Source organism: Apteryx rowi, unplaced genomic scaffold, assembly GCF_003343035.1.
Source record: "Apteryx rowi isolate R43461 unplaced genomic scaffold, aptRow1 scaffold_597, whole genome shotgun sequence".
In the NCBI taxonomy this organism is placed as follows: Eukaryota; Metazoa; Chordata; class Aves; order Apterygiformes; family Apterygidae; genus Apteryx; species Apteryx rowi.
In genome coordinates, this window is record NW_020450868.1 from 10,029 (window position 1) to 23,006 (window position 12,978).

At 56.0% G+C, this 12,978-nt stretch overlaps 1 protein-coding gene across 1 annotated transcript in view; it reads left to right on the plus strand.

The window, feature by feature from the left end:
* The first annotated feature begins 303 nt into the window (after positions 1 to 303).
* Positions 304 to 12,978, plus strand: part of LOC112974199 (disintegrin and metalloproteinase domain-containing protein 32-like) — a 21,406-nt gene continuing 8,731 nt past the window's right edge. The window contains exons 1-17 of the mRNA XM_026082914.1: positions 304 to 384; positions 569 to 630; positions 1,196 to 1,274; positions 3,221 to 3,297; positions 3,418 to 3,595; positions 4,436 to 4,495; positions 4,790 to 4,861; positions 4,999 to 5,165; positions 5,279 to 5,360; positions 5,964 to 6,100; positions 6,420 to 6,600; positions 7,617 to 7,706; positions 9,014 to 9,212; positions 10,696 to 10,801; positions 11,261 to 11,444; positions 11,717 to 11,797; positions 12,411 to 12,519. Of these exons, the coding sequence (XP_025938699.1) occupies positions 304 to 384; positions 569 to 630; positions 1,196 to 1,274; positions 3,221 to 3,297; positions 3,418 to 3,595; positions 4,436 to 4,495; positions 4,790 to 4,861; positions 4,999 to 5,165; positions 5,279 to 5,360; positions 5,964 to 6,100; positions 6,420 to 6,600; positions 7,617 to 7,706; positions 9,014 to 9,212; positions 10,696 to 10,801; positions 11,261 to 11,444; positions 11,717 to 11,797; positions 12,411 to 12,519 (1,945 nt within the window). The remainder of the gene's footprint in view (positions 385 to 568; positions 631 to 1,195; positions 1,275 to 3,220; positions 3,298 to 3,417; positions 3,596 to 4,435; positions 4,496 to 4,789; positions 4,862 to 4,998; positions 5,166 to 5,278; positions 5,361 to 5,963; positions 6,101 to 6,419; positions 6,601 to 7,616; positions 7,707 to 9,013; positions 9,213 to 10,695; positions 10,802 to 11,260; positions 11,445 to 11,716; positions 11,798 to 12,410; positions 12,520 to 12,978) is intronic.

The following is a 12,978-nucleotide window of genomic DNA, read 5'->3' on the forward strand; positions in this document are numbered from 1 at the left end:
GGGACACCCGGGGACCGTTGGCCTTCGCGCGGGGACGCCCGCGGCAGGGGACCGTTGCCGTTACCGCGGGGACACCCAGAGGACCGCTGCCGTTAACAGTGGGGACACCCGGGGGCAGGGGGCCGTCGGCGTTAGTGCAGGGACACCCCGGGTTAGCGTGGGGACACCGCGGGGACCATCGCCGTTAAGAGTGGGGACACCCGGGGGCCATTGTCGTTAGTGCAGGGACACCCCGAGGTCCATCACCATTAGCGCAGGGACACCACAGGGACCATCGCCCTGTCCGGCAGGGCTGCTGGGGCGATGCGAGCGGCGCTGTCGCTGTGGCTCTGGCTGTGGCTGCTGGCCGCGCTGGGCGTGCAGCTGGCCGGGGCCAGGACCGGAGTGCGGAGCCTCCCCCCCGGTGCGGCGGCATGGCTCGGGGCGCAGGTGGCGGTGCCTCGGCGGGTGGCGGCGCCCCGCGGCGCCCCACAGGTAGGCCCGGCGCTCAGCGCTGCACCCCACTCCCTGCGGCCCCCCGGGCCGGCCGGACTGCCGCTAACCCTGCTCTCTGTGCTCCCCGCGGCAGCGCGCCCTGGCCTATGTCGTCCCCATCGAGGGGACCCCCCGCACCGTCCACCTGCGGCAGCAGTAAGTGGGGCCTTGGCGGGCCTGGCCGGGCTGGGAGGGGGGCGGTGTGGTCCGTCGCGTCCCCCCTGCCCCGCCAGCCCCAAACCAGCCTCGGCCAGGATCCCTGCTCTCGGGACTGGGGGTTCGCACGGGGCAACTGCTGCTCAGCACACCACGCCACGGCTGTAGCAGGGACACGTCTCCTCCGTCCTCACGGAGCCTTCCTGCGCTTTAGCCCGGTCACTAACGTGGACGGGAACGGGCCCCAACCCTGGGTGCACGGGGAGCTGGGGACATGTACTGCGATGGCAGGTGCTGCCGTGCCTCACAGCGTGTCGAAGGGCTCGTAGCTGCGTGACCCCAGGGCTGCTCCAAGCTGCTGCGCTCGAGAAGGCTTTCTTGGGGGGACAGGAGCTGCAGGAGAAGGGGGTGCGCACAGTGATCCCTGAAGTGGCACAGGGGGCTGGATAAAGAGCGTGGAGTCATTGCCGTAGAATAAAGAAGCGCAGTTGCCTCTTGCAGTGTCCGCAATGTGTAAGGGTAACAGCAGAATTCAAAATTTCTGTCTCTTTTTTTTTTAATGTAGAGTGTTTTTGCCCAACGACCTCAGGATTTATACTGACAGCCGAGGGGGGTTTGTGAAGTCCGAACTTGCGCATATCAAGGTAAGAGTTGTTTACTGTCTGCGATACCTTCGTAATTCTGAGAGAGCAGAGGTGATTTAAGTAGTGCTTCTGAAGAAACATGCTTGTTAGAAAGCTAAGATTGGCTTCTATTGGAATAGTCTGCACACTTTGTATTCATCTCTGACACTTCGCCAGCAGGAACTTTCTCAAGGGAACCAAAACTGGCCCTGAGAATTTCAGGTAATGGAAACAGTAGTGTTCAAACGCAGAAGTGGTTGATACCGCTCTGCCTGGCCGCCGCCTGCAGCAGCGTCTGCGACGCTCTGCCTGTGAAAGCAGGCTCCCCGGCTCGCTGCGGGGCTGATGTGGCTCGCGTTCGGCCCAGCGCACAGCCTGCTGCGGTGCTCCAGAAACACCCTGCTTGTGGATGCTTCCATCTAAGCAGTGAATGTCCCAATAGGAGGACAGCTGTAGGAGGTGGTCATTTCTGGAGATGAGCTCAGCCAGGTCTGGCAATCTGCTGGGTTGGTACGCCAATCCGTTTTGTGAGGGAAGGTACTCATACGTGCCTAGTGCAGGGCCACACTGCCACAACAACCAAGGAGAAGCTCTCAGATGTCAGCCTGTGTCTGCTGCATGATGGACCCTGGACTAGGTGCAAGAGTAAGGATGAGGCCAATCTTGTCCAGAGTCCAAAGAGCACGTTTCCCTCAGCCCTTAGCAGGAGCTTCTGCGAAAGAGCAGGAAACGTTGCGTCGGGCGGGTTGTTCACTTTCTGGTTCTCCTCCTAAAGCACAGCTCTCCCTGGTGAAAAGCAGCCAAGCATGTGAGAAATCGCAAGGGCAGACTTTGTTTGGTTTTCTGTGGTTAATCCAGGGCTAAGCATTTAGATCCTACTCCGAGACATTGCAAGTTGGCAGGCCTAAAGGAAAGCCAGTAGCGCCAGGATTTTACTCGTTAAGATTTGCTGTCCTCTAGTGAAGAATGTCCTCCATGGGCAGCGGGGGGCTCCCCCCAGATGAGGCCCAAGAGCCTCCGCAGCTTGTGCAAGGAGCGTGTCCCTGTGGCTCAGGTGTCTGCAGTGGTGGGGCGGGTATCTGTAGCTCTTTTGACAGACTGCCAGCTCCGGCGGGATGTTCTCAGGACGGCTGCACGTCACCCCTTCAGACAGGTCTGCAGTCACCTGTCTCTTGGCATAGGGATAGTTTTAGGAAGAGCCCAAGTAGCCTTTCCTTGGGCGCTCTCCCAAGGACGGAGGTGCGGCTGCACTCTAGTGAGAAGCAACCCTTGTAGATGGTGCAGAGCTGCGGTAACTGGTGATCGAGCAAGTAGCTGGACCGCTGCCAAAGCAGTGTCTTGCCTGACGTCCTGCTGCAGGAGTGCTGCTCCCGAGGAAGTTTTATAGGTGAGGTTAAGGCGTGGGGTAGCAGCCAGACAGCTTTCCTGGTTTGTGGCACAGGAGCTCAGGGGTGTGCAGGCAGTGTGGGCACGACCTCTGACAGGCTCTACCTGATGCGGTGATTCAAACGATCCCACACCTTGTGTTGAAGCCTGTTGTGCACTTTGTGGGCACGGGCTGGCTCTGGGAGCCGCCGTTACTACGAGGCCAATAGCCGTGTTGCCCGGCTAATGCAGCTTTCGGGAGGAGAGCTGTGCCGAGGCCGTGCATTGGCCTGCATCCTGCCACAGTGTGGGCTGACATGGGAAAGTAACAGGTTCCCAAAGATGCTAGTGAGCTGATGAAGGGACAAGGACCATAAGGCGATCAGGGAAGGTTTGCACTGTGTCGGTCTGTTCCTGTGGCACCGCGCTTTTGCCTGCATGCTCTGCGTGTTGCTCCTGGGAGCCTGCTCTTTGCAGGGGCAGGGGGAACGTGGCACAGGTGGCAGCAAGGTCTGATGCTGCAGCGCCATCCAGGTCTCTAGGAACAAGACACTAAGCTGTTACCAGCCGTGATGCCATCAATACGTCTTTATCCTTTTCAGCGCGATTGCTTCTATGAAGGCTATGTGGAAGGTTTCCCGGGTTCCCTCGTGGCACTTAGCACCTGCTCTGGACTGAGGTAAATCTGTCACTTGCACGTGCAGGATGAGCATTAGCCAGAGTGCTGTGGGTCGTCCGTGGTGGTTGTCCGAAGGCAGCGAAGGAGCCATTGCTGCTGCTTTGTGCCTTTGATTTGCAGTGGGGTTCTGCAGCTAGCGAATGCCACCTATGGAATTGAGCCTCTGGACGCTGCACCAGGATATCAGCATCTCATTTATCCAATGAGGAATGAAAATGTAGAGAATCAGCTTTTTGTAGAAAACAGCTCTCTTGCACAGCCTCAGGAGATTTCGCAGAAGCTGAATGCAGGAATGCAAGTGAGTTCAGCGTGCAGCAGTTTTGCGTTTTGTTCTCTGTGGAATCAGGCATCAGGCTCGTGAGGAAGTGATGTGGACTTGGGAAATCCCTAGGCTGAGGATGCCTCCTGTTGCGAGGTTGCGTGTTGTTTCTGGACGTTGGAGCGAAGCTGCTAGCCTAGCACCTGGGTGTATTCAGGATGTCAAGTGCTGAAGGGTTTTGAAACTCATTTGTGCAAAGAATAACGTCTCTGAGCTGCCTGTGACAAGTAGAAGCTATGAGGACGGTCAAAGGACAGAGCACGACCTCAGCCGGGTGGGGGGGGATGGGGATTTCTGGGCAGCAGTTACCACGCAAGGACCCGACCCCGCGTGCTTTGTAATGAGGTGGAAGAGACCCGCTCGAGAGAGGCGGGAAAGATGTAGCCTTTGCTGGAATTTACCAGGTGGCACAGAAACGCCAGGATTGTAAAGTATTAGGAGAGCACCTGACATGTCAGTTGGCCGGTGCATGTTACTTCTCTGCAGCCAGTTTCCGGAGGTGGTGTTAGTAGGAAGGAGGGGATGCCTGTCTCTGTGGTCTGTTAGAATTTGCCATCCTTTTCTGTGGGTCAGGGGCCTTGCCAAAATGTCAGGTGCTACAGATGTGGGCTGATTGCATGGCCGATCGTGTCACGGTGTGGTTATTGTACGGAATCGTTTCTTAGACGATTGGGACCGTGTGTCCTACAGATGTAATTGGTTTTGAAGTGCCCGAATTGACTATAGACCTAAGTGTCTCTTTTGCAGAGTTGTTATAAAGTGAAGAAGTCATCCACTAATGTGTGTTTTTGTTTTTTTTTTTTTTTCTTGAAGAGTAAGCAAGCTGTCACTAGATCCCCTCGATATCTGGAAGTGCATGCAATTTTGGACAAGGCTCTGGTAAGTCTTTTTGTACTCTCCACGGTACATTGTTCCTTTTGGTAAAAATTTCTATGATGTGCAGCAGTATGGTGGCTTCAGGGAACGTTGAAGGGAATTTGCACAGGGCCTGACAGTCTCTGCGAAATGGCAACTCAAACTGCCTTCCTCCTGGGTATGAGTAAGAACATGGCATAGCAGGGAGCATGGAGAGCACTCCCAAAGAGTTTCCCTGCACACTGAGCGATTCATCAGGACAGTGTTACGGGCCAAACGCTGTCGCCTCGCAGTGATGTGCTCCTCTGCTTGTTTCAGTATGACTACATGGGYGCAGACAAGGATGCAGTGACAGAGAAGATAGCRCAGCTTTTCAGCTATGTGAACAGTGTAAGTGGCTTGTGGCTGTGTTCAGAGTGTAGGCGCTGTGGTGTAGCGGTATAGATCAGGCCCCCTAGGCAAAGCAAGCTGGATGCTGAGGAACAGCTGGGTTCTCTGGAACATCAGGTCTGTCCTTGTGTTTCCAGATGTTTACTCGCCTTAACCTGACGATAGTATTGACTTCCCTGGAGTTCTGGACAGAAAAGAATAAAATCCCTACCACGGGAGATGCTGAGGAGTTACTGCAGAGATTTTTGCAGTGGAAAAATACGCATCGTGTCTTGCGGCTCCAGGACATAACGTACTTATTTGTGTAAGAGAAGCACGATTAGCTCCATTAGGCAGCCTGGGAATGAAAGGGGTAGGAAGCTGTCGATGTGATGTACAGCAGCCTACGTGTGACCCAGAGCCAGTTCTGTTCCGCAGGTACCGGGAGCAGCCCCATTATGTGGGGGCATCCTCTGTGAGAAGGCTGTGTCTCAAGAACTATGCTGGAGGGGTTGCCCTGGTACGGTACCGTTGAACCTGTCTCCTAGAACCCGTAACATACTCTGTGTTTCGGTGAAGTGTTGACCTTTGCCTAAAGAAAGAGGCAAGCCCCACACCTGACCTCACAACTAAGAACCCCCTGGCGGTAGAGGCAGCGCTGCCCTTCGCGGTAGGAACGGAGGGGGCGACTGCAAGATGGGCAGATGCGGAGCAACCTCTGCGCTATATTACAGAGCTAACGTGAGTGGGGAGCGCAGACGGGCCTGCCCCATGTCACGTGCGGTCCTCTGCTCCGGGCCACGCCTGAGGCTATTTGTGCAAGAGCTCTGAGGCCTCGCGGCCCGCTGCGGTGTTTGCCCTCAGCTCCCGCCGAGCGCCGTCACGGCTAGATCCTCTGCCCAGAGTTGTCCAAGCAGGGGTTGGGGTCAGAAGCAGTCGCAGTTTTCCTAGCTTCCTGCCCCCTCTGATGTGAAGAGCGCAAACCCCGAAATTGCAGGGCATGCACTCTGTCAGTCAGGCCTGTTTATCGCCAGATAAGCCCCTGAGAGCCCCAAAGGAGAAAAGGAGAGCCCTGTGTCCGGAGGTGACAGAAGTCCTAGGTCTGTCCTTGTTGCTGTTGTAGTACCGAAGAGCTATGACCCTGGAGACGTTTTCGGTGATCCTCGCGCAGCTGCTGGGGCTGAGCCTGGGAATAGGCTACGACRATTCCAGGAGCTGTCGCTGCGCGGGAGCCACCTGCCTAATGCAGAGCAATGCAGCGTAAGACTTCCTCCCTGACTCTCGTTGCCYGTGTGGTTTGACAAGGTCTAAGGCCCTGGGAGTGATGTAGGGCTGGAAAGCGTGCGCTCCCGCCGTGTGTCGTGTGCGTGTGTGTAGAGTAACCGTCACAGAAATGCTACCTGTGAGAGGCAGAGCAGGTAAAAAGTACAGAAGCATGCAGAGACCGGCAGGTTCGGATAGCGGCCAGGCTCTGCTGGCGACACCAGCGGAAAGCCTCCCCGTTTCTGGGGGCACAAGGGGACRCATAGTCGCCAAAATGCAGGTTGTTTTTACAGGAGTGGTTTTCTGTGAATTTCAGACGCTCGACTGGTACAAAAGCCTTCAGCAGCTGCAGCATAAGAGACTTTCAGCATTTTCTCACCACTGGAGAAGGGCAATGTCTTTGGAATAAGCCAACTATGGACATCTCGTATAAAGCTCCCGTGTGCGGCAACAAAGTGGTGGAGCCGGGAGAGGCTTGTGACTGTGGTTCAGTGGAGGTTAGTTGTGGAGCCTGGGCATAGAAAGAAAGAAGTAGGCTCGGGGCCTAAGGGGGTAAGAAATATCCAGGGGAGAGGTGTGACTTGCTCCAGTACTTACAAGAGGTCTGTAGAGGGCAGAGAGGGCCAGCCAGGGGCCTCGCGGCACCTCACTCGAGCGCGGGCGCTCTGCAGACGCTCGGCCGCGGTCGCAGTCATGTGCGAAGCAACTGTCGAAGAGGGCGTCCGCTTGTGTTGCTCCTAATAGTGGATGGCGTGAGCTCATGACCAGTTTTAGCGGTAACGTGCAGTTGCCTCCTCTCCATCCCCCCTGAGGGAAGCAACCCGCAGGGGTTCTCGAGAGATTGTCACGGAAGCTGTCTGCTTTGCGATGCCTCCAATCTCATTTGGCAACGGGGTACCTACACAAAACGGGCGGGCGGTTATGACGTGAGGAGGAACGGCGCAACTGCCCCTTGCTGGAAAGGCAGGGGCGAGCTTATGCCAAGCCTCTGGTTTGCTGACAGCTTGCAAGCTAATGCGGAGTCCATGGAGAAAGCAGAAGGTAGGAGCAGTACTCTGGGTGCCACCAGAGGGCCTCAGAGGACTTGGCTGTGTCTGGAGGCGGACGAGCACGCTGTCGGTAGCTGCCTTCCCGTTTGTTGCAACGGCCTGGGTGCAGCCTAGCCTGTGCATCTGCAAGCGCTCTCTGTGTCCGTGAGGCACATCAGCCGTTGAAGTGGTTCCCCCGTGGCCTCGTAACACACAGAATGTCTTCCTCAAGTACCGTGCAGCGGTGAGGACCGAACGGGGTGTCCTGCCYGAGGAGCTGCTTTGTAGCTCCTTCACATGGGTGGTCGATTGGTGGCAGCTGGCATGTCTTGGACACGGCTCCCCTCAGGAGGATGCTTGTGATTACGGCCGCTCCCGGGAAGAGTGGCAAAGCTGCCTCTGTCGGTATCTCCTCATCCGTGAAGGGAGAGGTAGCTGAGCTGAAGTTGATCTGTTAGCTAATCATCTCTGCTGTTAACTTTCAGGAATGTCAGCGTGATCAGTGCTGTACAGTTGGATGCAAACTCAAGAAAGGGGTCGAATGCCTGTCCGGGCCATGCTGCTGGAGATGCCAGGTAAGCTGCATATCGGGAATGGTCACCTGGCATTCCCTGAAAGCGGGCCTCAGGTGGACATTGCTAGTTTGCGAGCCTCATTGGAAGAATGTGCATAATGGGACTTGGTAGCTAAAAATGGGGCTGTCTTTCCACCTGAAAGTACCCCTTATAACTCTTACGAGAAGACTCCGTGAGATCATAGGAAACGGAGTTGCCCGAAGCACTATTGCCAACAAGGTGCCTGTGTCTCAGGATGGTGTTTGTAGGGAGCAGCGACTTTGCCCTCTTTCCAAGTACTGTCAGTCAGACCGGAGAGCAAGGAGACCCCTTACCTTAACTCCACATGCAAGGCTTGTAGCATTTTCCCCATTTTGCCTTGCAGCACGGGCCGTACCGAGCCGTTAGACTCCTTTCGGCGATGGTGTGCAGTATCATGGATAAATCTGCGCCTGGCCCCCCAAGCATCCAAAGCCGCCTGGATGGGCTCGAGCCACAGCGGGGGGCTGCATGATGGGAGTGTCGCGAGAGGGGGCTTTGCTGGTCTTTCGGATGGGAGGGCTGGAACGAAGGTGCAGAAAGCTGACTGAGAGTGTTGCATCATGGCGGACTACCTAGGTGCCGACTGTCCTCCGATGTGTAAAAATCCCGGGGGCCTGCGACTGGAGGCACAGCTCCTGAGTGAGCGCGACTGTGGTCTTGCAAGTGTACTGCATGGAGAGAGGCAAGGTTGAGCACTAGCGTCAGAAGCGAGCGGAGCTGATATTCCTCTCGCTCGGGGCCATCCGCTCTGCTTTCTGGAACATATCTGCTCTAAACGGTGTGTATAGAAGGGCAGCTGGCGGTAGCGTTTGCGAAGAGTTGGCAGACCATTTTCTCAGTGGCTGATGTAATGCTCAAGAATGTCAAATGCTGTGGTATGCCTGAAATCTCTTTCCTGAGCGTCTGGATTTCAGACATCTGGAAACTCTGTGGTGGAAAGACCGTAACTCAGCAGGCATGAAGGTGAGACAGTTTGCTGAAGAGTATCAGTGTCTTTGAGAAAATGGTGGGAGAAGAATCGAGGTCTAGTTAGGTGGCAGCCCCGATGCTACGTAGCTGGTCAAAGGTAATGTGACGAGAGAAGTTGCAGATCGGATCCGAGCGCTAATCTTTTGTAGGGGTCAAGGTGGTTTGTGGCGAACCTGGAAAAGATACTGGTGTTTTTCCCTAAGTCTGGGTGAATCTGGAAAGCCAGCACGTTCTTTTTGCCTAGTAACAGTGTTAATCTTTTGCCTGTACGTGTGGGTGCTAAGCGTAGCTCCTCTCGGTCTGCCTCTTTCCCCTAGTTTCTGAAAAGAGGCACCTTATGTCGAACCAGCCCTGAGGATGAGTGCGAGCTGAAAGAGTATTGCAACGGTACCTCTGGGCAGTGCACGCCGAACTTCTGGGTCATGGACGGGCATCCCTGCAACAAGAGGAGCGCTTTTTGTTACCACGGAGTTTGCCAGATGGCCGACAAGCAGTGTCAGAAGATCTTCGGGAAAGGTAACGGCGACAAACGGTCGTGGGGGGGACGATCCCATAGCGGGGAGGGTGCTTTTCATGCACGCCAAAGCTCTAGTGTGAAATCATTGCGTCGGGAAAGCCCAGTTGTGACGGAAGTCCGACCCACATGTGCGTGAGAAGGAAAAGGAGGCACGGAGGAAAGCAGGGAAGCGAGCGTCGTGAAGGCTGTTAATCAGCCTGCTGTCGTAGCCCGGGGACTGGCTGAGGAGTATGTAAGAGAGAGCGCGGGGGGGCAATCAGCCTCGGGGAAATGGAATGGAACTAGCCTGGCCGTGAATAGAAGTGAAGTTGTGCTCCCAGGTTGAGTAAGAGAATAGGTGCTGGGAGCAGGGAGCAAAGCAGGTTTGGGAGAAAGCGCGCATCTCTGTGTGAATGGGAACGAGCTGAATGAACATGAATGGAGACTGTCTGCCACCGTGAGCGACAGATGAGGTCTCTGAAGGATGAAGGAGGGAACTCCAAAGAGAAAGGAAAGTGCTGTCCGAAAAGGAGTGTGGAGGCAGAGAGTGAGAGCAACAGAAAAGAGGTGAGGAAAGCTGCTGCGGCTGAACGAGTGCCCGTGAGAGAGCTGTCAGGGGGGTGAAGGGGGTGTTGTGCAGCCCGTAAGCGAGGCAGCACCTGCTGTGGCTTCGCGATCGGCAGCTCCCACGAGCTCCTGTGCTGGTTTGCCAGGTCATGTGGGGCACATCGCCGGTYGGTCCAAAGCGTCCTACAAAGGCAGGTGGGGGTGACGAGAGCCGGCTCTCGGTACGCATATTCTCGCTCGGGACGCCTCCCGGAAACCGCCAGCCTGGGAGATGTGTCGCGTCCAGGGCGAGATGTAGTGCCGCGCCGGCGGCCCGGTCTCGCCTATGGCTCGGTCACCAGGGTCCCAGTGCTTAGAATAATGTCTGATAAGGAGCGTACGCCTTGCGACTGCAGGGCGACATGTGTGCAGACGTTTGTGGCGCGGATGGTGTTGGGAGTCCTGTGTTAAGGACGGACCTGGATGTAGTGCAAATACCTGGCAGGAGAGGGAACTGGCAGGCCGTGGCACACAGGTCGCGACTGCCTAGCAGCGCGTGCCTTTCTGTCTGGCTAGGCGATACTGTGTCGGGGAGCCGTAGGGAGCAGATGGCCCTGTTCTCTGGGATGAGAATCCTAGCAATGTCCCTGAAGGCCTCGCAGTTGTGTTGGGAGAAGCCTGGCTTTCTCTGCATTGCAGCAAAGCCTCTGTGTGGGCTCCAGTGAGGATGTGAAGCAGGTAGACTAATGTATAGGAGCAGTTAGTTTGTATTGAGCGGAAGTGTGAAAGCTGTATTCTCTGGGTTCTTGCACAGCCACGCTCCCGGAGACTTGGGAGAGAACAGAGTGCCTGGCTGAGGTGCTGACGTGTCGCATGGCCCAAGTCGTGGCTCGCCACGTCTGCGTGGAGAGACCTTGGATGGAGTGCAAGTAAGTAAGTGATGGCCTGTGTCCCCAGGTGCCAGAAATGGGCCCTTGGCCTGTTACGAAGAAATTAACGGCCAAAGGGACAGAATGGGACACTGCGGCTCCGATCGGAGCGGTTACCAGAGTTGCGCGTGGAAGTAAGTCAGTCACGAAGGAGCGGCGCTGCGGTTTCCCCAGCTGCAGCACGGTCTGCCACGGAGCGGGAAACCTCGCGAGCCAAGATGTGGGGCAAAATGGTAGCGGAGCTTGTTTCTGAATGCTGCCGCTCGGTCGCGGAGGAGCGAAGCGTGCTCTCCTGGTGGTAGGGGGGTGGGATCTGTGGAACCTCTGCCTGTACGTGTGTGGGTCGATGGCGGCCAGGAGGGGAATGGGAGGTGCCCGTGCCGAGCCGTCCCGGGTGAGGGCCGTGAAGCAGAGGTGAGAGAGAGGCCTATAGGGGACCGAAGCGTGAGCAGGAAGTCCTCGTGCTGGGGAGCGTTTGTACGGCGAGCAGCTCACGACGAGCCGGCTCGGCGTCAGCGAGTCACACGGTAAGGCGTGGGAAGGGCCGTGGCGAGGACCAGCGGCCTCGGAACGTCCTCTCGATGTGTTTGTAGGGATCTCCGGTGTGGGAAGCTCGTTTGTGAATATCCGGGTCATAAGCCGTTTATTAAGGAGAGAGCAGCGGTCATTTATGCACGGGTGCAGAATTCGTTGTGTGTGACGTTAGACTACATGAAGCCTCCTGCGGAGAGGGACCCGATGCTGGTGAACGACGGCACCGTCTGCGATGACCACATGGTAGGTGCTCATTAGAAATGCTGGTGTTTTCTCTGTGGTTGGAAGAGCTGTAGAGGGTCGTGCTGTGGTAGCAGCCGCATTTCTGAGCAGCAGTCTTCCGAACGGGTTGGGATCCGCGCGTGTACGGACTTGTTGTTGGACAGGGTCTGGGTCAAAGCCTGTCGCTCTGGGGCGGGCTCCTGAAAACCCTGTGGCTCTCCAGAGCAAGGTGGTGCTTGTGACTCTTGTGCTGTCTGCTGAGTGGGTTTTGCCTGTGTTTGTTTGGGTTCTAGATTTGCATGAACCAGAAGTGTGTGTCTGCTACCGTCTTGAACTACAAGTGTGAAATAAAGACAAAGTGCCACAATCAYGGTGTAAGTAATGATGCCCTGCACTGCTGTTTGCAGACCATGGGAATTGCCTGAGCCCTCCCTCGCACAAGCGGCACGATGTATCCAGAGGGAGAAGGGGCTGGGGGTGGCTGCCTGGCAGGGGAAGTCCCAGAGTCTCTCCTTGTAGCAGCTACAGAGCAAATGTCTCTCTTCTATAGGTGTGGGAGAAGCGGCAGGCTGGCGGGCTCAGCTCTGCCCCTGCAAAGTAGAAAGCGGCTCAGCCTCTCTGGAGGCTGGGCCAAAATGCCAAAGATGGGACAGAAGGTGATGTGGCCTCAGGGAGAGCACCCCTGCCTGTGACGCTGGCAGGGCGAAATCACCTCGGTCCTGGCATCTCAGCGTTTCCACTTGCTCCTGCTCCTCTGCAGTGGGAAGTGGCTGTGGCACTGGGTTGCTGAGGGCCCTGCCTACAAACGGGTGTCTGTGTGTGAGCGTGTGCACGTGAACCTTGGGCAAGTTGTGTGTCCAAAGGCTTTGCCTCATGCAACTTGCCGTGATGTCTATGCCAAGTGTTTGGAGGTGGTGACCCCTCGTAGCTAGCTAACTAACTAACTAACTGTTGCGTGTTTTCTTTGCCCCTTCCTTTGAGATGCAGGTATGCAACAACAAAGGGCACTGTCATTGCCTTCCCGGTTGGAAGCCACCCACCTGCCAGGAGAAAGGGAGCACAATGGGAGGAAGCAGCGAGAGCCTGTTCCGAGGCGGTAAGCAGAAAGGGTGGCTCTGGTTCTCGGTTCCTTCTCTACTGGGAAGAAGGTACTCCTTGTGTGGGGTGAAGGGAGGGAAAAGCAGCGTGTACTGTGCATTAGGCATGGGTTAAAAAACACCAGTGTGTATCTTGGGGCTGTCAGCGTGCCCAGGTCCTGTAGCCAAGGAGCGGGCCCGAGGCAGCTGCATGAGAGCTGTGAGTGCTGGGAATGGGGCATCCTGAGTGCCTCTCTCTCTCGGGTGTCTGAAGAAGTAGTTGTGTCCTCATGTGACACACAGCTACAGGTCTGCCTGTTCCTGTGTGTTTGGAGAGAGGGAGAGGGAGAGAGAGATCTATATATAGATATAAATGGGGGGGGAGAGAGAGAGATCTATATAAAGAAAGAAAGATATATATAGATATGTATGGATATGGGGGGAGAGAGACATCTATATAAAGATAGATATATAGAGAT